The 24,166-nt window shown below is 48.0% G+C and overlaps 1 protein-coding gene across 1 annotated transcript; it reads right to left on the bottom strand.

Annotated features, from left to right (window-relative positions):
• Positions 1–1,518: 1,518 nt before the first annotated feature.
• Positions 1,519–23,935, bottom strand: LOC134407601 (uncharacterized). Its single transcript, XM_063139471.1, has 12 exons — positions 23,858–23,935; positions 18,344–18,482; positions 17,166–17,227; positions 13,448–13,517; positions 11,184–11,303; positions 9,782–9,810; positions 9,318–9,381; positions 7,873–7,942; positions 6,600–6,630; positions 6,103–6,127; positions 3,897–3,924; positions 1,519–1,531 (listed from the first exon to the last, which is right to left on the bottom strand). Exons 1-11 carry the CDS (start codon positions 23,933–23,935, stop codon positions 3,917–3,919), a joined length of 696 nt encoding a protein of 231 aa, XP_062995541.1. The 3' UTR covers positions 1,519–1,531; positions 3,897–3,916.
• Between the last annotated feature and the right edge of the window lie 231 nt (positions 23,936–24,166).

The raw sequence follows: 24,166 nt of genomic DNA, 5'->3' as shown, positions 1-24,166 counted from the left end.
TGACGCTGTAAATGATCTTACTGGTGAAAAACCCAATAAAGCTTTGGGCTTTTCATTAAGACAGTCGTTTATAGCATCCTGAGATTATTCTCTTTTTGGGGAGGGGTACAACTTGGATGCTTTACCCGCTTTGCCATTAGAGCATAATTTAAAGAATACAGCACATAAGACGCAGAACCCAGCCACGGCTCAGGCACCCACCTCCTCGTGGTCTTTGCCATCCTTGCCGAGCGTGTATTGACAGCTGCTCCTCACATAGCGGATGGGGATATTGTAGACGCGGTTCTTGTAAAACACAGCCAACGTGAAGGGCTGGTTCCAGCCATGTCGTGAGCTCTGCCTCACCATGTAGGCACTGTCCTGTCATAAGCAAAGAGGAGAAAGAGATCAACCTTAAAGCGGACGTTTCAGGATTCTTGAGAATCTCGATCTCTGAATCAGAATACATTTCCTTTCCTTTGGAATTAAACACAGGCCCAGGTGAAAACTGATCACACAGGCAAGATTGATCTCTGTGCTGAGTACGCTACGGAGTGGGGCCCCAGCCAAATCATCTGAGAACACCTGTCTGGGTTCAGAGCATGCCCAAGACTGGTCCAAGTCATTTTGGTGCCTGAACCTTCCTCCTCAGTCATTTCAATCCCAGGGCAAAGTCTTCCCCACTCTTGCACAGCTCTGGTTAAACAGCAGAACTTGAGCAGGACGGCCTTTCAGGGTATTACCCCAGTGAATTAGATGGGTCCGTCTCCTGCTCTGCCACCCTTTCATCGAGCTTCATGGCTGCCAAATGCAAAGGTGTCCTAGACTAAGACCCGGAATCCTCATTCTCAGAGGATCCTAACTGCAAAAGAAGAGGCTCCTGAGTGAATTGTTCAGAGACAGGACGTGGTCATAGAAAGGCATGGTGAGGTTTCCACCTTCTCAGAACCCAGTTCTCCAGGAAGAGCCCAGGGGCCTGCCCTCCTCATTCAAAAGAGGTTGCATTGCTGTTCTCAAACTCTGAGCGCTTCAGACATGAAGACCCCAGCACATCATCACACCCTGAGGCTACTAACACACAATGCCCCTTAAAGAGAAAAGGCCTTCATCGATCTGGAGCCAGGGCTACCCAGCCTAAAGGAAGCCAACCCCCCCCCCCCCACTTAAAGCTCAGTCACAATTTGCTACATGTTGGAGCAATGTACAGACAAGTTTGTTTTCCTGGTGCTGTTCTACTCCTGTTCCTGCCTTCCTAGAAAGCCTGACCTGCCCAAAAATCTGGCTGGGGGGGAATCCAATCCATAGTAGAACCCTGTAATCCAGGTCTCACCAGTGACCCAAGGATGCTAAGGTCTCATCACAACAGAAAAGAAAAGATCAAGAGCACTTGTAACCCATTCCTAGAACAGCTGCTGTTTTCTGGCTGAACTACAGAGCAATTTGGGGACATACACACACACACACCTACCTTATTAAACTGGAGGAGGGCAGCTTCAGCCGTTCGCCTGTCACAGCTACCTGCATACCAGGCCTTGTTTTGCATGCCAGAATCCTGAGAGAATATAACAGAGATGTTGGGGCAACTGTAAATGCAGGACATTGTAGGAGACCACCCACTTTCCACACAGACCAAACTGACAGCTCTACACAGCCCAATATCTTTCTACCACAAAAAACCCAATCCATGGATTTCAATGCATGGAGTGAGGCCAAGATTACTGTTGAAGCTAAGGAAGTCTTTGCCTGCCATCTTTCTGGAAAGGGGACCGCCTGGGAACGAATTATAAACCGCTCTTTGCTCCATGGAGAAAGAGAAGAGTATGAGTGCAAAATAAATAGATAAACTTTAAAGCAATGATGAGAGGCTCATTCTTCCATGATTTCAAGATTAAATTGCAAAACAAAAATTAAAAAATGCAGGACAGAGCATTGGGGAAAGCAATCCTAGGCCCCACCCAGAATGTGTGTATTTGTGTGGGGAGCATAGGATAGTTCAGTTTTTTGGCTTTGAGGTTGGAGACATGGCTCCGACCTCGGAGCCAGGAAACCATACTCCCTGCCCCCTCTTTGCCAAAGTGGAGAGAACCGTGGCAGCTACCTCTGTGCACTTGGAAAACGGAGAGTGGAGATAGGGGGAAAGGGGGTGTTCCCTGGGGCCGGGAATAGAGGGGATCAGGGTGGCAGCCATGAGACATACGCTATGGCTGCCCCACCCTCCTTTCCTCCTGGCTCCAAGGCGTGGCAAAATGCAGGGCAGCTGGAGCACGGAGGCAAAGACCACCTCTGCTATCCTTGCGCCCTGCATTAGATACTTGGCAGCCTCCAAATTCGGAGGCTGTCAAACTATCCAGACAGAATTGTGCCCAAAGAGCATGTGACACTTTTGCTTTGTCTACCTGCTTACTTTTTAAAGCCTTATAAGAATGAGAATAACATAATCATCATAGGACAATCACATATCCTTTCAGGCAAAGGTATGTCTGTTTCTGGAATGCATAGCTACTAATACACAGGCCAGGTTCATTGTTTGCAGCAAGAGTCCTTCTGCATGCAGAAACTAGCAAGCTAGCCAGAGGGAGAGGGTGGGGGGGTGCTCCGATGGCTCACGTGCATTCTCAAACACAACTGGTTATTTATTCAGTTACTTACTAAGTTATTTCTTTCTTTGATTTATTACATTTCTGTACCACACAACAGCCAAAGTTCTCTGGGCGGTTCACAACAATTAAAGCCATAAAATACAACACGGTAAGATACAATTTAAAAGTTTAAAACTGCAGTGTAAAGTAAAAACCAAAATGGCTTAAAAATATATCAAAGTGATCTTATAAGAATAAAGGTATGATCAAAAAACCACAATAAAAACACACACAATAAAACACAGGGAGAAACTGACATAAAGGGTACAATCGTAGCCTGGAGTTATGCAGGCAGAAGAGCTTTAGGATTTTACAGGTGCCTCACCACACTGGCAAGATTAGGGTGACCGTATGGAAAGGAGGACCAGGCTCCTGTATCTTTAACAGTTGCCTAGGAAAGGGCATTTCAGCAGGTGTTATTGGTATGCAGGCAGCACCTGGTGAAATCCCCTCTTCGTCCCATCACTTGAAGCTGCAGGAGCCCTTCCCTCTTCTGTATTTGGTCACTCTAGACAGGGCTCCTGGTCTCATGCCATGCACTCCTAAAAGCTCACAACGGGGAACTCCTGTGATGGGGAACTATGGAGAAAAGGCACTCTGCGTACAAAGGGAGCACGTTGCACAAAACAGCCTGGCCTCAAAACACATCAGGGAATGTGCTAACGCTTTTCTGCCTAGAACGGTAACAGATGTCTTGTCTCTGCATTCACGTACAGGGACCGTATACCTTCATTGCCAACTATCGCTCACTTTTCTCTGACCATGTCTCCCTTTGTCCTCCACAAGCTGCTGCTGTAGCACAAATGCAGGAGCCATCCCATACCCTGTTCCACATAGACCATGAGGGAGGGGACCCACCTCAGACCTACAACAGGGACCCGGATGCTCCTGGTTGTTCATCCCTGGGCTTGGCAGGCTCCACGCCAGACAGATGAGGGTGTTCTTAACATGGATGGAACCGGTGCCATAAGGAACACTGCCCTTGTTGCCCAACTGTCTGTTGAGCCACTGTCCAGGGCTAACTCATGCATTATGGCAGAAGCTTTTATGGACTGGAGTCCATCAGATGCATCTCCTCCACAAACGCTGCTGCCATAATAAATGTGTTAAGTCTTTAAGGTGCCACAAAAGGCTCTGTGTTAGTTTTTAACTATGCTATGTCTACCTACAGCCATTTCCTCTCTCTCTCTCTCTCTCTGAGATCCAGCTTTTAATTGCTGCGCTGCAAACAAGAAGACAGTAAGGCAGTAAACCCTCTGGAACAATCCTCATGCTCACCTCTGCCAGGGATCCACTCTTCAGACACCTACCTGAAAGAGACACAGCGTTTCAGAGTTTCTGTGCTTTGCCTATTGTATAGATAGGGATGTACAGATTTGTTAAATCTATACCATCTGTGTGCCTCATCTTGCATCCCGTCATCTCCTTGTTCCTGGAATTGGATGATTTTTAGGGATTTTGTTCCACTTGCGCTAGTGCCCATCAGAATTAAGGCACATTAGTGTGGGTGCGCATCAGCGCCACTGCGAATTTGTGCAAATCCTTCCCAAAAGTTTTCTTTAAAAAATAGTATATAAGTCTACAGATTCTGCGCAACTCGGAAAAAGCCAGTGTGCTGCAGAATCCACAGGCTGGATTCATAGAAATCTGAACTCATTTGAATCCATTGCAAATTTCTCCAACGTCCCTTTGTGTAGGCAAAGATGGCGAGGGCTACATCAGCACATATTCATCAGTAATCAAGCTCAGGGTGGTCCAGTATCCTACCTCACAGAAGACTTTATTTGAAGGGCTATCAGAGGACAGCCCTCTCCTTGAAAGGTTATCCAGACAAGGGCAGGATCTACACTACTGCTTTATAACGGTTTATAATCCTGCTTGGTGTAGATCTAGTTAAAACTGCACGATCCCTGCCCTCTTTTGTATCTGGTCACTCTAGCTATACTCCTACAGCTTTAACTGCTGTGATGAAGAGGGAATTTCACCAGGTGCTGCATGCATGGTCCTCCTTTCCATATGGTCACTCTATGTAGATCTGGCCCAAGTCCAATTTCAAGATAAAGAATTCCAAGAAGGGAGAGCAGAAGATGGGCTTTAAAGTTGCCCATCCACAGTTAGCACCTGAACTGCAGACCGACCGGCACCTAGCTCACCTGGTCACTGTTTTCCTCACTATAGTGAGATGGGTTGAATTTCTATTTGAAATAGAGTTAGAATGTCTCTTTAGGCATAAATTAGCATAGGCAAACGTCACGCAAATTGGTGTCTTCTCTGTGTGTGTGACGCATGTCTTCTTCTTTTGGGGGGGATGTGAAAGTGGCCACCTTAGAGTCAGGGCCTACCTTTGCCTTGTGACAGAAGCACAGCGTGGAAGGGTCATGGCTCAGGGGTGGAGCACCTGCTTTGCATGCCGAAGGTGTCCGGTTCAATCCCCAGCATCGCCAGGGAGGGTGAAGAAAGATCCCTCTCCTGTCTGAAAGCCTCTAGAGTCATGGCTAGTCAGGAGAAAGAGATTCTGACTCGGGTCTGGCTTTGCTATAAGGCAAGCGTCCTATATTCCTGCTACTAATGCACGCAGGCTGCAGGGAATAACAAGGGGAAATCGGTGGGCCGGGCGGAGTGCTTAACCCTTCGCCATCCACCAATGCTCCCTGCAAATGTCTCCCAGCTGCTTCCCTACTGTTCCACCCCCAAGCTCTGCATGATGAAACAGCAGTTCAGAGAAGAAGGGGTTAAGCATTCCTCCCTTCCTGCAGTCCTTCCCAGCAGCTCCTGTTCCACCCTGGCCACCCCCACTCCCCCACCCCGCATTCACATTATCTCTGCAAAGGTCAATTTGGTGACACATATTTGCAGAATGTGGCGTGACACTCTAGGCCTACTGTCAGATCAGGGCACATTATGAGACAATGGTGTGTGAAGGGGTGAGATGAGATGCGGGAGGGGTCTGAAGTCTTACTTGAAATACACCAGCAGGAACAGAGGGAGGGATGCAGAGTTTCTGCAAGCAGTTACAAGCCCCCCCCCCACAAAAAAGATTTTCCTCCCATGCAAAATATGTAGCATAAAGCATGAATTGGGCAGAAGGTATCTCTCCAGATATTTTGGACTCCAGATCCCAGAAGCCCCTGACAGCAGGGCAAATGGTCATGAATAATGGGAGTCAAAGTCCAAAACTTACAGATGTGTAAGACTACAACTTCCATTGTCCACAGCCAGCCCCTTGCTGGGGATGATGGGAGTTGTAGTCCAACACATCTGGAGGGCCCAGGTTCGGGGAAGCTGAATGTAGTTGCTTTTGTTGAAGCTGATGTATAATTCATAGAAAGATGCATTGTGTGTATGTGTGTTTCATATGTATGCACTGAAACTGATATATATTCAAAGCTACGTAGGTACAATTATTTTTCTTTTCCTCTTTTTTGTTTGTTTTGTTGAAATATTACAATAAATTAATTAGGGGGGGGAATGTAGATGTCCTTACCCTCAGGCAAGTTCTCTGCAAGGACCTGGGAAAGAAATCACAGGCAGAGGCTGTTCAGCTCTTGGCTCCTGGATCTATAGATCTCCACCCAGTGGAGGCTGGTGGCTCTGAGGTCAGCGGGTTTCAGTCAGCACCAGTCAGACCTCTCAAGGAGCTATCCAAGGTGCTGGTTCTGACTGAAGCCTGGAGCTGATTCCCTGCCCCACAGACTCACAGTGGACACGCACATACAATGGGCCTCCTCCCATCCTCTGCCTGCCTGGTGAGGGGTGGAAGAAGGCAGCTCCGGACTCGGCCAGCCCTTGAAGTCCTGGCTCAGATCAAAGGGGAATGTTTGGGCATGTTTGGGCATCAGAATGCCTCGTGGGCCGGATTAGGCCTGCGAGTCGCCGGTTCCTCATGGCTGCACTAGAGTCACATCCTCTTGCAGAAATGATCAACCCCAGAGGCCTCCCCTTCCCTACATCCACCCCACCCCCACAAGGCTTTGGACTCACCTGTTGGGGTCCCGGTGAGGAAAGCTTTGGCCTAACAGGAGAGAGGGGGCCACAAAATGAATAGGATTATGGTGGGTGGCAAACATGTAAGGCACAGGTCTCATGTGATCTAGAGTGGGACATGTGTCCTCTTTTACAGTCCTCCTTTTTGAAGGGCTGCCCCAGGACTGTCCTCTTTTTGAAGGCATCCTCTCTTTGATGGGAGGTCCAAGCCAAGTCTGATATAAAGAGAAAGAACTATCTGAAGGCCTTAAAGTTGCCCATCAACAGCACTTCGACAGGAGACGGAGCAAAGGCCTCCAAGTCACCTGGTCATAGTCTTCTGCAGTTTGGTGAAAGGTACTGTGTGACCTGGTTTATACATAACAACAGTCCATGGATTAAACAACCCATGGGCTGTCGGGGATGAGCAGGAGAGAGGGGATGTACTTCTACAGTGTACCCATCACTTGCACTTTGACTCAGCAACCCATGCTGGGGGTCCTTCATAGGTTACTGAGCATCTTGTCCAAACCTGGACCACTGGGGTGTTTAGTGTTTAGGGGCTAAAGAACCCAGCGGTTAATCTATGGTTTGTTGTTGGGTTAACTGCTGGGTTCTTTAGCCCTTAAACAACCCAGCGGTCCGGGTTTGGACAACACACTCAGCAACTTACAAAAGGGCCAATTTTAGATCGCTGAGTAAAAGTGGAAGTGACGGGCATGTCACAGGCAGCACATTTTCTCTCCTGACAGCCCATGGGTTCTTTAAACCATGGAGTATCGCTGGTTTGCTACTGTGTGAACAGAATGACTAGTTAAGCCTTTGGCTTGATTCAACAGGGCTCTTCTTAGGTTCTGAAGTCTTGCCCCATTTCTTCACTGCTTGGAGTAGGATACACACACACCCCAAAAGATTCACCACGGCAGACGTAGGATGTTGCCCAACACACAACTTCCTGCACTTCTGGGCTGCATGCTCTCTAGTAGCAGCTAAGAAGGGGGATCTACCCTAGGCGAAAAACTGCCCCCCGAGATGTTTCCATGAAGGAAACCAGCAAAGTCCACATTGGGGGTGCTGCAGTCAGCTTTCGGATCAATGGAGATCCAGTGCAGTTTAAAGTGCATGCAGTGCACACTGGATGTGCTCAAAGAGCAGATCTGAAGCCTTAAATTGGTGCCACGAGGCCAATGAAATCACCGCCCAGAGTCCCCGTTTTGAAGCATCTACAGATAGTGGTGCCATTTTCTTCCTTCCCTCCCAGCCCAACGTTTGCAGAAAAGGACACACTCACTTTGGTTGCTTCAACGGGCAAGCGTGATGCATCGGGACTGGACAAGAAAGCTCTCTGTAGGGCTCCGAGGCTGGAAGGAAACAGAATAAGGATCAGGCCTTGGACAACAGCACGGACCTACACGTACACAACATTCATCATCCAAAGCCCTCCTCCAGGTGCCACCTCTGAGAGAGACTCGGAAAGCGACAGCAAGGGACAGGTCCTACCAAAGGGTGGCCCCCTAATTGTGGAACAATCTCCTTGACGAGGCCCATCTGGTATCAACATTGTTCTCTTTCCAGTGCCATGTTAAGACCTTCTTCTTCCCAGGGCCTTTTGCAGCGTAAGATGAGGTTTTAATCAGGTCCTGGATTTTTCTGCTTGTTGATAGTTTAAAATTGTTTAAATATATGTGTACCTGTGTGCTGTCTGTTTATATGTAATTTTTTTTTTTTAATACTATGCAGAATGTATTTTTTAATGGTTTTTAATCTTTGTAAATCACTCCCAGGGAGCTTTGGGTATTGGGCGGTATAGAAACGTAATGAATGAATGAAAATGAAGAGTGGAGACCCAAGACTTCTCATTGTACATGTTTGGTACAGTTTAGCTTTTGATGGACTTGAGCACCCAGCGCCACAGGTCAATGCAGGAAGCTGCCTCATACCCCCCCCCCCCCGTCTTTCCATCTAGGGGTCAAATTCAATTTCAGAGAAGCTCTCAGGAGTCACGTTCCAGTGATGGGTGAGGCCAAATGCAAAGGACGTGGCCACAAAATACCAAATACGCCTACAATGCCAACGTGCTGTAGTTTATAGCTCTTATGGCCAGTAACTAAACCTTAGGAGAGATCTTGCAACCTTGTAGAATGGACAGGTGGCAAAATCACACAAAAGTCATGAAACCACCCAGGATTGGCGGTGAGGGGAAAGAACGTGTGGTTGTCTGGGGGACCCTGGAGGTCAGGATTGGGACACCAGAGGTACAATCCAACCAAAGTCCTATTTGGAGTAGACCCATTGACATGAATGGGACTTCAGTTAGTCCCCATTCATGTCAACGGGTCTCCTCCAAGTAGGACTTTGGTTGGATTGTACCCAGGGAGGCCACATTTGGGTCAGCCCTGATCTCGCTCAGTGCTGCCTACTTTAGCCTACCCCAACCTAGTGGCCTCCAGATGTGTTGGGCCTGCAACGCCCATCATTCCCAGCCAGTGTGATGGGTGCTGTGGTCCCAACACATCTGGAGGCCACCAGGTTGGGGAAGGCTGGTCGACTTACTTTGACCGGTCGTGGCTCTCCAGGTGCCCATCTTCTGCTATCTGACCCTTTTAACTGGACCATGCCAGGGAATGAACCTAGCATTCTTTGCTTGCAAAGTATGCCATCTACCATGGAGCACTGGACCTTCTCCAGATGTGGTATGTAGCAATGAAAGTAGGGCCCTCGAGGAAAGCCGCTCACTTGCGCTGGGATCACATTCCACGTAGATGGACTCCTCCTCCTCCTCCTCCTCGTGGGACTCCTCCTGGCGGAAGGAAAGATGTTTCGGGACGCTGAGATGCTAACAATGTGCTCCACACTGACTTCTCATCTCCAGGCACCATCGTGACAACATCACATGCTTTCTGGAGGAGGCTATCAATGGCTACTAGTCCTGACGGCTGTATGTTACCTCCAGTGTCAGAGGCAGCATGCTGGGGAACACAATTAGGACAGCAGTATTGCACTCATGCCGTTTGTGGGTTTCTCATAGGCTGCTTTGTTGGCCACTGGGCGAACAGAATGCTGGGCTAGATGGACCCTTGGTCTGATCCACAGGGTGCATTTGATGTTCTTATCAGTGTCCCATATGGCAAGTGTGCTAACAAGCAGCAAACGTTCTGCAAAGGACAGGACGTGTCTGTGGTTGGTGGGAACTTAGTTACCTTGTTGTCTTTCACAGCTGGTAAAGGATCTGCAGAGACACAAAGGTCGAGAACAATCAGTGCTCACAGCAGCATTGATAATGTGTTGGGGGTAGATGCCGGAAATGGGAGGAACACAAGATGGTGGCAATACTAGAATTGCTTTTTTGAAATCCTCCACGGATGTCTCCAGGCGAGTTTCCCCCCCCCTGTGCAATCCCCCTGCCCCATTCACTTTGCCCATATACTACAATCGACATCAAGGTCCTCCTTTTAGTGCATCCTCCAAGGGAGGTTTGGAGGATGGCAAAAAGGGAGAGGGCCTTTTCAGTGGTGGCCCGAATATGGAATGTCCTCCCCAGTGAGGTCTGCTTGGCACCAACATGGTCGTCTTTTTTGCGCTAGGTTAAGACTTTCCTCTACTCCCAGGCATTTGGCAGTATACGATGGGGCTTTTAAATTTTAATTTGGCTGTTTTATCAATTCTTGGTATTTTATTTTTAATTGGTTTTAGCTGTTTTAAATTGTTTTAAATTTTTGCATGTTTTAATCTCTGTTGTAAGAAGCCTGACATCTTTTTCTGAGAAAGATGCCTAATACATTTAAGCAGCAACAACACCACAGCCCTATTGGCACGCAGGGTGGAGATGGGCCAGGGTGAAGACTGGAAGGCTGAGAACTATGGGTCAGGGAGCTGACCAAGGGGGCAGAAGGGCTTCTAGATATAAAAGGAGATCTGGATTTTTAGGGCTGTGCACTGCTTCGAATCTGGATCCAAGTACTGAGCTGAAGCAGGTTGCTTCGGACAGAATCAGTTCAGATCCCAAGTGGGGCCAAATTGGTCCAAAGCACCCTGAAGCGGTTTGGATCGATCTGAAGCGATTCCGATCAATCCAGGTGCTGCGGTGAGAGGAAGAGAAGGGAGTGCCCCCCTCCTCCTCCTTCTCCCCTGGAAAACGGGGAATAATTCAGATGTCTAAAGCCTGATCCTGATCCAGAGTGGTTCGGTTCTGGTCCAAATTGGTCTCCAAAGCGGATTAGGGGGGGTTTGCACAGCCCTGTGAATTTTACATATTGTTTTGTAACCTAGGGCACATCTACACCAAGCAGGATATTCCACTATGAAAGCGGTATATAAAAGGCAGGAGCCACACTACTGCTTTACAGAGGTATGGAAGTGAAATGACAACTGTTGGGGCCCATCGACACAAACCATATACTGCTTTCATACCACTATATCCTGCTTGGTGTGGCTCCTGCTTTTTATATACCTCTTTCATAGTGCAATATCCTGCTTGGTGTAGATGATCCCCAAGTCTCTTATCTGCATGATTCAAGTCGATTTACTGAAGCGAGCTCTTTAGTCACGGATACAATTTGGTCCTCAGTTCATGAATCACAGCTCAGCTGCAATTCCACATACCTCTGCTTGTGGCAGCTTTTGCTTGGGACCCAGAGGGAGCCAGGATAGGCAAGGACACCCGGCGGGCTGACAGAGGAAAAGGAGGCAGAACAGGCATCTTTATTTGTGCTTTCTCCAGAGCTGCAAAGAGAAGACTCCCATTAGTGATCCCCCTGGGGTAGAAGACGCCAGGCTGCCCTGGACCACAGCTCGGTCTCTTAGCCATGCTACAAATTAAGCACCTGTTCCCAGGTGTGAAGGGCTTGGGCTCAGATGCTTAAACTTCAAAGTGGCACAGACACACCCGAGACTAGAGATGTTGGAGAAATTCAAGATGGACTAAAATAAGTTCAGGTTTCTAAGAATCTGACTTATGGAATCTGTGGCGGACTGGCCTTCCCAGGTCACCCAGAGTCCATGGATTTCAGGATTTAATTATTTTTTTACTTTCCTGAAATTTCCGCAAATTCATTCACCGGAAAATATGCACATTTCTGCTGAGACATTATGCCATGCTGAAAAATATACACAGGGGAAAGTCAAATTGAATGGGGGACAATACGCTAAATGTTACACACTAAAATAAATTATGTAAATTATTGTGAACTATTTTGCAGAATTATTTACGTATTTTTACACATCATGGAGACGGGAATCGAATCCGCCTGTGACCGGACACTCAAACAAATGACACGGAACAATCCCCAAAACACATGTGGGATGGATTTCACAAAACCCAAGCATCCCTACCCAAGACTATGTATGGTGCAGTTTGCACATACTGTAATGCTAACCCATCTAGCCCATTGGTTTAAAAAGCAATTGCTGCGTGTAGCACGTCTGCTTCTTCTGCTTTTACTCAGCTACCCAGGATCAGCTCCTGCTGAACATGATGTCTGAATCCAGACTGCTTGGTTGTTTTGAAGCTGAACAACCGAGCACTTAACCTAACAAGATACCATGGGTTAACCACCGGGTTGTTTAGCCCCAAACAACCCAGCGGTTTGGATTTGAATGTCAAGTTCAGCAGCAGCTGATTGTGGGTTACTGAGCCAACCAAGGGCTGCTGGATAAAAACGGAAGAGATGGGTGTGCTACAGGCAGTGCTCCCATTCTCTCCTGCTTATGCATGACAACCCATCGGTTTTTAAACCCATGGGTTGTGTTATGATTTTTCCGGTACAAGAAAATAAAGATGTCTGCTGTGCAATCCACAAAGCTTTATTCAACAAACAAACATCTCTTCTCGCCTGAAGGATGTGTGAATGCTAGGAGCTATGCTCTTAAGCTTAATTTGACTAACAAAGCCAGGCAGTTGCTTTCAACTCAAGGGAGGCTGTTCCCAATATTCCAAAAGACACTTTTTTCAGGGAGGGTCTTGAGAAGCTTCTTGTGAGCCTCTACCTCAAGAGACCGCCTCCCATCTCCTCTCAACTCCACCCTCTCAACCCTGCAGCGGTTTCTGGGATCTGTCAATTCTGGTGTCCCCTCCCACTGAGACAGAGGCTGAGTTCCCAGGATGGTGGATGGTCTCTGGGCCATCTGCATTCTCACAGATAAGCTGCTGGGAAGATTCATCCTTGACTCTGGAAAAGTCTTGGAGAATCTCCTCCCCCACTTCATGTATTGGCTAGTAAATTTTGGTTCTTCTTCTAGTTCTGGTTCTTCTTCTCCTTCTTCTTCATCTGATTGCCTGCCCCCCGCAACCCCTTCCCTCATACTAGGGAGAACAAGCCTGATCCTGATAGGTTGTCATTACATGCAAATCAGGTCTATGTACGGCCCAGTTAACACAACGAAACAACTTTTGGTTGGTTGACTATGGTTTGTTTGGGAGTGAACAGGGGCAAGTGAGAGGCAAGTTCCCAACTACTTAGCTGCATCCAGTGTGCTAAACAAGCCAGGGTTGCCCCATTCCTTAGTTGATCTCCAATTTTGGATTGCTGAGGGAGAAAACAGCTCAAAGTTACAACCCAAGAATGGCATCCCTGAGTTGTTTAGCACACTAGAAGCAGGTAAGCAGATGCTTGCTGTCTCCTAAACAAACCATGATGAACAAACATTGGGTTGTTTTATTGTGGGACTGGTGTTCTACGCCTGAAAGCTTGCCACACCACCGCTTTTTCTCAGCCATGCTCCCACCACCTGCAGTCCCAGTTTTCCAGGGCCAGAAGGGAAAAAAAGTCGAGATGCTTTGCTTAGCCTGCTTTAAAAGACGCATCCCATCATAATGCCCGCTCCACCTGCACCCCTCTACTTGTACATCTGCGAGGCCTTCCTCTGACCTCTCTCTATGGCCTGGCAGCTGAACATCTGCTCATCATGGCTGTCATGCGCACCATGCTTCAACAAGACCTGCCAGGCACAAGAGACAAAGGGGGTGTTAATAGCAAGGCTTAGGCTCTACCTCGTGTTTTTCGGGGGTTCAAAGCAATTTGCAAAACAAATTAAATAAGCGGACAAATTGGGGTATGTAAGATAATCAAAATGGAGGGCTACTAGTCCTGATAGCTTTCTGTACTACGGCCAGTGCCGGAGGCAGTAAAGCCTGTGTACACTATTTGCTGGGGAACATGGGTGGGAGGGTGCTGTTGCACTTCTGTCCTGCTTTGTTGTTCCCTGGCCAACAGCTGTTTGGCCACTGTGTGAACAGAATGCTAGACTAGACAGACCCCTCGACTGATCCAGCAGGGCTCTTCTGATGTAATATTAATAATAATAATAATAATAATAATAATAATAATAATAATAATAATAATTTTTACCCACCTCTCCATTCTGATCGAGGTGGAGGACAACAATAAAATACATAAAACTGAATTAAAACATAATATACATTGTTAAAAATATCCTTAAAAAAGTCCTAAAAACATCTTAAAATTCCACTGGATAGGCCTGCCAGAAGAGATTCTTCTGATGTATCTACACAAAACACATAAGCCAAGGTTAGGACTCCAACGTTTTCTTTAAAAAACATACCCAATTTATCACATCACTCAAATATATAACATGAAACCAAACATTTATAAAACACATTGAAAACCTTTCAACCATGGTCATGTTCTGTATCTGAGTGATGAAACAAGCTATTTTTAATTTTGGGGGGAAGCCGTAAAGTTGGTTTATGTGCCGGGCCGGTGTCAAGGGTCAGCGTGGTTGGAAGGGGGGCATCTGCCGAAGGGCTCAGACCCTAGCAGGAGCCTATTGGTAACAGACCCCTGGAACAGCTCTCCATCGCAACCGACTGCCTCTTGCTCTGGACCAGACAAAGGTTTGGGAAGCAGCAGATCTGCCCCGGTCTACTTGGTCACTAGCTCACTCTCTGCCTGTCAAGCAAGCAAGCAAGCCAGTGGGAAGGGGAGCAAGGATGGGGCGCAAGAGCAGCCGGGGACAATGATGGATAGAGTTAGATAATAGGAACAGCTCCGCATGTTTCCAGACACCAGGGGGCGATAGAGAACGTATTATTATTATTATTATTATTATTATTATTATTATTATTATTATTTATTTATTTATATAGCACCATCAATGTACATGGTGCTGTACAGAGTAAAACAGTAAATAGCGAGACCCTGCCGCATAGGCTTACATTCTAATAAAACCATAATAAAACAATAAGGAGGGGAAGAGAAGGCAAAGAGGCACAGGGTAGGGTAAACAGGCACTGGGTAGGGTAAAACTAACAGTATAAATGCATCAACAGCCACTTGTCTTGCTCAACCCTCTTGTTTTTCAGCTTCTTTCTCCTACTCCCTTCCTTTCCTCTATGCCTGTGCATCAGGAGGGCCTTCTCTGCTGTGGCACCCTGGCATGGAATGAGCTCCCTAAGGAGGTTCGCCTGGAACCTACACGACATTCTTTCAGACACCAGGTGAAGACCTTTTTATCCTCTCAGCATTTTAACAGTCTATACATTTAATTTTAACTTTGCTGTTTTAAATTTGTATTTCTACACTGCTGCTGATTTTTATCCTGGTTGTGCTTTTATGTTGTATTTTATATCACGTTTTTATACTGTTTCTTTTATACTTTGAATGGTTTTAGTTTTTGTGAACCGCCCAGAGAGCTTCGGCTATTGGGCAGTATAAAAATGCAATAAATAAATAAACAAACATGTGCTCTCACTTCCTGAGGGATGCAAGTAACCACATCTCAAGCCTTCACTTACTTACATTCCTGCACCCAGTTTTAGGAGGTGCTTGTAGTTCAAACAGTAACAGATAACCTTCTTCAATGAAAGTCACTAATAAAATAAGTTGATTTCAACTTCTTCTAAACTGGCTCTAGCCTGCATTTATTTCCTCTAATACCAAATACTGCGTTGCCAGGCTTTTTTTTGTATAAGGCAACTCTACTGTCAAGTCACCCCAGGCTTTCCAACAAGTGAGAAGGCAGACTCACGAGGGAGGGGGCCCATGAAGGGTGTCTTGCCCAAGGGGACCTCCAAAACCTGGAGCTGGTACTGTTTATGTGTTTTGTGTATGCAAAATTATTTTGTCTATTTTTAATTATATTACATATCCCAACTTGTTGGCTTTTTGGATTGTCAGGATACATTTTCCCCAACCACTCCTTACCCCTCCAACACTTCCCACTCCTGAACAACTGCTGTGCGGGGGAGCCACCTCACGCTACTTAATGCTACAGCTGGCCCTGGGGTATACGTGGGTGGGTGGGCGGGTACGTGTGAACCTTTTTTTCTTTAAAAAAAAGTCATCACTTTTACATGCCCAGAATTCCCTTACCTTGAGTGGTGGAACCTCTGCTTTTCATGCAGGAGGTCCCAGGTTCAATCTCCAGCATCTCCAGGTATGGCTGGAAAAGACTCCCGTCTGAAACCCTGGAGAGCAACCCTCAGTCAAGTATAGACCAGGGCTGGGGAACCCGGGGCACTCCAGATGCTGTTGGACCACAATTTCCATCAATCCCAATGACCAGGGATGATGGAAGTTGTAGTCCAACAAGAACAATGGGAGCTGTATTTATTTAAATAAAAAAATTATATCCCGCCCTATATCATTAAGATCTCAGAGTGGCGTTCAGATAAAAGCATACACTAAAACAATAAATATGCACAGTTAAAAACAAATTAAACCACGAACCAAGTTAAAACAATATATAATTTAAAAGCAGTAAAAGCAGTTAAAACAGTGTGCCATCTTAGTGGATTTAACCATCAAAGGCTTTGTTAAAGAGCCATGTCTAGTCCAACTCTAGACCTGGCCTAGAGAATACTGAGCTCAATGGACTGACTTCGTATCAGGCAGCTTCCCAGCGCCAAAGAAGATTTTGCTACCAGAAGCAGAGACCAAATTGCAGGGGAAAGAAACCCTCCCTGCACTAGGAAAGGAAAGGAACCTCTTGTGCAAGCACTTGAGTCATTGCTGACTCCGAGAGGGACGCCTGCTTTCGCTGACGTTTTCTTGGCAGACTTTGTAGCGGGTGGTTTGCCATTGCCTTCCCCAGTCGTGGTTACCTTTCCCCCAGCCAGCTGGGGACTCATTTTACCCACCTCGGAAGGATGGAAGGCTGAGTCGACCTGAGCCGGCTGCCTGAGAACCAGCTTCCGCTGGGATCGAACTCAGGCCGTGGGGAGTTTTGGCTGCAGTAACTGCCGCTTACCACTCTGCGCCACACGAGGCTCATATCCCTGCACTAGACCCACTGCTTTATGGAAACTCTTGCTGTACAATTTAGATGCCAGTCCCTATCTTGGAATTGCCACTCAAAGCAGGACCAGCCCTGCAGCTTCCTATGTTTGAGCAAAAAATCAAACTAAAAAAAAACCCGTGCTTCCCTCCACAAGAAAGAAACTAAAGGCAGAGTGCATTTGAGCATGTGCAGAATACTAAATAATGGGAAATATCTCTGCACAATTGCAACAGACACCCCCCCCCCCTGGTTTTTATACCCTGACAACTACCCAAGAAGATGAAATGTCTGTTTGTTTGGCAACACTCATCCATGGACAGCAGAGCTCTGTCCCAGACTCACACTCACCATACGGGGCTTTCGCTGTAGGAGGTTGTTTGGTTCAGAGAAGCGCCTCAAGGCCGGGCGATCTACAGGTAGAGGAACAACCTGTGAGGGCCTTGGAGATGGATAGCCCCAGCTGTGAGGCCCTCCCCTGCACCTTTCATCCCTGCCTTTCCTCTCCCGGCTCTTGTCCCGGCCTAGCCCGCCCAACCCCGACCCCCACACCTATTTCTCCTGCTTGCTGTACAGCTTACCTGGAGGCCTCAACACTCACACTAGGTTCGGAAGTGGGCGTTGGATGACAGAGCTGGGGAATGAATGGGCAGGGATCGCTGCAGCTGCCCCATCTCATCTGCCCCATGGGAAGATCGCAGGTCATGCTGTGCCCCCTCTGGAGGGCTCCTCTTCAGCAGATGACCCGGAGCCCCCCAAGCTGAACATTGTAGAGGAGCTGCCTGTTGTTGAGGGACCTTGAGGCAGATCTGGGTGGGTGGCTGGGAGGAGTTAGACTTGGAGGCAGACAGCAAGTGGACACCTAACTACATGAACCACAGGTACTTAAAGGTTCAGCTTGGCCAGAGGCGGAACCTGAGGAATACCTCACAAATAAAGGTATAGTCATAAGCAAGGCCTTGCTGAGGAGCAGGCCATTCCTCAGGTGGCACACATGGCCTGCAGCTGAGCTCTGGGTGGGGCTCCGAAGGCTCAGTCTAAAAAGGTTTCTGTTCTAGCCACAGGCTACTGGAACAACTTCTCTGCACCTGCTTGTTGCCTTGTATTTCTCTGTTAACTGCACTCTTGTCTGGAACTCCCTACTGACCTTGCCTTAGGTACTAATCCAGACCAACTCCTGAAAGATGTGTGCGTGTGGGACCCCTCAGCAACAAATCCCAGTCATTTTGGTGCCTTGCCTGGAAAACCCACATGGCGTGCATACGCCTCTTGAACAGCTCCCCTTCATTTCAATGGGGTTTGGGCAGGAGGGCTTCCATGGGTTGTGCCCTATGGGTCGGACCAGACTGCCTCTCACTTTCTCACCCTGAAGGGTCTCCCAAAGCCACCGTGGTGAGAGGCGGCCACCTCCTCTCGCATCGCAGTAGGGATGTCTCCAGAGATCCCACGACAGGAGAGATCCCTGTCAAATCACCCCGCCTATTATTACTGGCTTGCCAGATTCTTTGCCACCCTTTCCACCTCCTTACCGACATACAGGCCCTCTGCAGCCTCCTGCCGCCTGGGTGCAGTGACCGTCTTGCTCTGCCCTTCGCTTGGAAGGACTTCATACGTGTACTGATTGTTATCGTCATCGTCCTCCTCCTCTTCGGCATTGCTAGCGTGAGCCTAGAAGGAATGCCAGGAGGAAGCTGGGTGATGCCCTGGTATTCTTTGATGAGGGACTTTCTAAACAGCCTGGCTTGCTGGGAATGATGGGGGTTGTAATTAAACACATCTGGAGAACACCAGGTTGAGGAAGGCTGGTCTGGAGGGGTAAATGGTCTAACTCAGGAGAAGGCCCCTTCCTATCCTGTGTCCCTGCTGGGCTGTAGCCCAGTGGCAGAGCATTTGCTTGGCATGCCGAAGGGCCCGGGTTCAATCCTCAGCATCTCTAAGGAAGGCCATGAAAGACCCCTGGATGGAAACCCTGTACTCTCCTGTTGGCTGAGGATGGTGGGAATTTGAATCCAACACATCTGGAGAGCACCAGGTTGGAGGAAGAGCTTGAGAGGCCTGCTGCAGGTAGTGTCAAAAATACTGGGCTAGACGGACCTAGGCTCTGATTCTGTACAAGGTGGCTTCCTGTGTCCCTACTGGTTGGAGAAGGGCTGTAGCTTAGTGGTAGAGCCCCTGCTTTCAGTGGAGGCTGGTGGCTCTGATGTCCGGGGTGGTGGTGAATCTGCTCCAGGCTTCACTCCAAACCAGTCAGAACTCTAAAGGAGCTATCCAAAGTGCTGGTTCAGACTGAAACCTGGAGTGGATTCATTGCCCCACTGACATCAGAACCATCAGCCTCCACTGTCTGCTTTGCATGCAAAAGGTTCTAGGTTCAATCCCCGTCAACTCCAGGTAAGGTCAGAAAATCTCCTTCTCTGAAACCTTGGAGAGCCATTTCCGGAATGATATTAAGCTAGATGGACTGATGGCCTACAGTTCTGGGGATTTCTGAAAGCTTACAAGAGCAACACTGGCAGATCACAGATCTAGAGCTCCTCTAAATGATTTATTGCATGCTCGTGATTGACCCGTCATGAAAGTTAGCGGGTCTATTACCTGATTTCTTCAATGTCCAGGATGTCTGCTGTGCTATCCCCGCACTCCCATAATCACGCTTTTAAAAAGATCGGAGATAATGTGCTACTTAAAAGTTATCATTGGGATATTGCATGATATCCCCAGTGTGTAAAATTGGTGTAGCGCTATATTTCTGTCACTAGATGGCGCTGTCTCATTAAATGCAATAGAGCCATGCTGAGAAGGGGAGTTTTCAATTCAAAATCACGTGGTCGCATGGAAAGGATCGCATCCTGAAGGTGGAAAGACTGCGGGAGGCCAAAAGCCCCAGTACAGCAGCACCATTTTTCCTATGTGCAGAGAAGCTCTTAATGACTTGCCATGAAACCCAGGTTCGGTCTCTGTGAACTTTGCCCCCGCCCCCTGCAACCTCCCAGGGCGGAAGTGAGTGCTCCCCTTTGGAACTAGGGCTGTGCACGGACACCCCCCCCCCCCATCTGATCCACACCCGATCCGCAAATTCCAGATCAGGCCCGCTCCGCCTCGCGTCGATCCATCTATCGGAGCTCTGCAGCGCCGCTGCCAGGTAAGGCCCCCCTCCCTCCTTACCTGCGTCTGTCGCAGTCCAGCAGCTGCTTCAACTGAGCCCAAGGACTCAAACAAGAAGACCAGGCTGCAGCTACAGCCTGGTCTTCCAGTTTGAGTCCTTGGGCTCAGTTGAAACTGCTGCCGGAACGCAACAGACTCAGGTAAGACCCTTCCCCACTGCCCCTTTATCTGGCTCCGCCGCCGCATGGACTGCGGTGGCGAAGCCAGCGCCAAGTAAGGCCCCCTCCCTCCTCCCCCCTTACCTGCGTCCATCACGTTCCGGCAGCGGCTTCACCTGAGGCCGAGGCTCAAAGCAAAAGGGCAGGCCACGGCCTGGTCTTCCAGTTTGAGCCTCAGCATCAGTTGAAGCCGCTGCTGGACCACGACAGAGGCAGGTAAGCCCCCCTCCCTCTGCCCCCTTACCTGGCTCTGCCGCCGGCGCTGCACGGACTGCGGCAGCGCCAGGTAAGCCCCCACTTACCTCTTTTTTGGAGGTCCGGATCGAGGCGAAGGATCCGCTTGGTCTCGATCCTCTTCGCCTTGATCCGCAGCCCCCCAACCCGCTTCATCTCCGCCTTTGTCACTATTGCTTCTATGCTCCGATGTGAAGCGGAGCACAGCCCTGTTTGGAACCAATTCAGCAGCCTTTCGCTAACCTAGGACCCTTTAGAAAAGCTGGACTCCAACTCCCAGACTCCCCAGTCAGCCATGCTGGGAGTTATAGTCCAACACTTCTGGCAGAGCCCAGGCTGGGCAAAGCTGCAATATAGGATTTTGTCATCCCAGTGGTTGGGCAGCGGGTGTCCCACCCCAAAACAGTAGGCAGAGGCAAAGAGAGGCATCCATGTTCAGTTTAACATTGGGAGAAAGTAGTGCAGGCTGTGATTGGGAGCCAGCATTGGCATTAGGGGCTGGGGGGAAGGGTCAACTATGGCTAAGGTAGCAGGGATACAAGGAAGCAGCCGAAATGCTGGAGGGAGGGGCTGGGGCAGGAGATTACTCACCCCCTGCTGCATTGCCTCTGAAACACAGAAAGTGTTTTTGATTAGTCATAATTTCCTGTTCAAGGGCAAATGGGCCAGCCTGATTTGGGAGAAATGGAGACTGTTGCACCCGGAAGCCCAGGCATTTGGGATGGAGCAAGGAAGGTGCTCTCATCATGATACAAGGGTCCACCTAGTCCAGCATTCTGTCCACACATTGGCTAGCCAGCTGTCCATGGGAAACTCACAAGCAGGACACGAATGCAACATCACCCTCCCACCCATGCTCCCCACAACTGGTGTGCGTAGGCACCCTGCCTCTGATACTGGAGGTAGCATAGAGCCTTCTCCTCCAGGAATTTGTGGCGTCATTTGATTGTGAAGCTGAGCCCCAGAACAGGTATCTCATAGGGCACATAGGTGGCCATGTGTCCTACTTTTACAGAGGATAGTCCTCTAATCAAAGTGCTGTGAGAGGACCGTCCTCTGGCTGAAGGAATTTGCAATTTGATGGGCCGCCTGGTCCAAGTCTGGTTTAAAAATGGAAGAACCTAAAGAAAGGAGAGCAAAGTGGACCATTTAGCAACTGGGCAGTAGACTGAGCAAGTAGACAGACCACCTGTCCAGTCTTCCTCGCTAGGGTGAGATATATTGCATCTCTGTCGAAATAAATAGTAATTTGCATTTATACATCCACATTAGCACATGCAAACATTATGCAAATTGGTGCTCTCTTTTGGCCACACCTTTCCTCTTAGGGCAAAGCGTAAGCAAGGGCTTAAAAACAAAACATGCTGAAATTTGGGTTTTTATATTGACTTGGACATTATGGCCAAGACCTTTTACACAATAATGCAAGACAAAGCGAGGTAGTGGGTGATTGTTCCCACCTTTTGCATATGTATTTCCCCCCCTTTTTTTTTTTTTTTTTGTTTATCTGTTTACTTGAAACAGGACTGTGCAATGTCTAGGGATGTATTGTCTTTATTTTCTTTCTTTTTAAAAATTCTGTACTAACAACAGTGAGAGATTACTCACCTACAGGACTTGAAGAAGTCACTTTGTGACAGATCTTAAGGCAGGAGCCTTTTATTTGTTAAATGAAAATAAATTTAACTGCTAATATCGCACTACCACCACTTCAAACCCCAACCATGTGCAGAGTGCATATGCCTCACCACTCAGCAATACAGCTAGCCCCTGAGATCAGAAGGCAGGCTTGATGGAGCCACCTCTCTTCTTCGAAAGCAAGGCCAGTCTATAGAAATCAGCAGAACCATGTGATACAACTGTCATGTTGCAGATGAAGGATGTGTGTACATGCCTTGCCCTTTAATTATTTATTTTATTTTAAAAAAATCTCCCAGCACATGATAAACTGCCAAGACAATAGGGTTCAGCTGAATTTCTCCTGAAAAGCTGTTTTTCCAAATGTAGTAAGCTAGGGTGACCATCTGAAAAGGAGGACAGGGCTCCTGGATCTTTAACAGTTGCATAGAAAAGGGAATTTCAGCAGGTGTCATTTGTATATATGGAGAACCTGGTGAAAGTCCCTCTTCATCACAGCAGTTAAAGCTGCAGGAGCTATATTAGAGTGACCGGATACAAAAGAGGGCAGGGCACCTGCAGCTTTAACTGTGGTGATGAAGAGGGAATTTCACCAGGTTCCCCATATATACAAATGACACCTGCTGAAATTTCCTTTTCAATGCAACTGTTAAAGATACAGGAGCCCTGTCCTCCTTTTCATAGGGTCACCCTAAGTAAGCAGTGCCGGGCCTACCGTTAGGTAGAAGCAGGAGCCTTCCTGAGGCAGCAGGTGTCATGAAAAGGCAGCAAATGGTTAGTTATTTAATTTGTTATTTCTGCATTTTTACCAACAGGGAAGCCGGAGGCTTGCTTCTGGGACTTTCGGCCTCAGGTGTCAAAATAATTTAGCCAGCCTTGGGGACCAGGATTATGCATTTTGACTTTGCAGAGAGGGAGCACCATTTGCAGGCAGCAAAATGACTTGCGGAGGCATTGCAGGAGGATTCATTTTCCCACGTGGGAGCAGTGGGACATGCATTTAACTGGAACACGATATAATGCTGGTACTGCCTGCGCCTACGAATATGTAGCAGGTGTCATTGTTGAGGGCCCGGGTAGAATGCAGCTTGCATACTTTTAAAAATGAAAATTCAGGGAAGGGGTCTGAAATATCCTTGAGGGGGCTTGCCCCCCTGCAAAAGCTATAACCCTGGACCTATAGTTACAAGTCTGCAAAGCCCTGGGCAGCTACAGACTATATCCTGTTATTGTGAGAAAGGATGGCATTTCTCCCCAACCTGATGCTCCCTGAGATGTATTGGATTACATAGGGTGACCCTATGGAAAGGAGGACAGGGCTCCAGTATCTTTAACAGTTGCATAGAAAAGGTAATTTCAGCAGGTGTCATTTGTATATATGGAAAACCGGATGAAATTCCCTCTTCCTCACAACAGTTAAAGCTGCAGGAGCTATACTAGTGTGACCAGATTTAAAAGAGGGCAGGGCACCTGCAGCTTTAACTGTTGTGATGAAAAGGAAATTTCCCCAGGTTCCCCATATATACAAACAACACTTGCTGAAATTTCTTTTTCAATACAACTGTTAAAGATCCAGGAGCCCTGTCCACCTTTTCATATTGTTACCCTAGATTACAACTCCCACCCCGATGAGAACTTAGACCAATACATCTGGAGGGCAGCAGGTTGAGGAAGGCTGGGCTATGGGCTACAAAGGCAGTCTTGGGTGAAAACAGTGCAAATGTGTTATCTGCAGACTGGGTGGGATTCCAGCCACTTGCTGATCAATATGGGTTTTCCCCATGCAAAGGCCTCTGGAGAGCAAAAATCCTCAAGGGCATCTCAGAGTCGTGTATGCTTACTGCTTACCTGGTCTCCTCGGAGGTACTGGTGGGACTTGGGACCTTTAAAGATGATAGAAAACACAGACAAATTCAGAGGCTTCATGAGAACGTGCGGCCATCTCCCAGTTCTGTTTCCAGTGGCTGCTAGCAAGTTGTGTCTTCTTCTCCCTTCCCCAGAGATGTTCCCGAAATGGTTGGACGAGTATCTGTTGGAGATGTTTCTACCTTCAGGGAACCTCTGTCGACTGAGGAAACGTTGTCCTTTGCAGAGGATTCTGGGGAGAGTGGGTGTTGTAGGGTGCATACCTGGTATTTTGCAAGGAGGTGAGGGGCT

This window comes from Elgaria multicarinata, chromosome 12 (assembly GCF_023053635.1).
Source record: "Elgaria multicarinata webbii isolate HBS135686 ecotype San Diego chromosome 12, rElgMul1.1.pri, whole genome shotgun sequence".
In the NCBI taxonomy this organism is placed as follows: Eukaryota; Metazoa; Chordata; class Lepidosauria; order Squamata; family Anguidae; genus Elgaria; species Elgaria multicarinata.
Note: the sequence above shows the minus strand (reverse complement) of the source record. Positions and strands in the feature narration are given on the sequence as shown.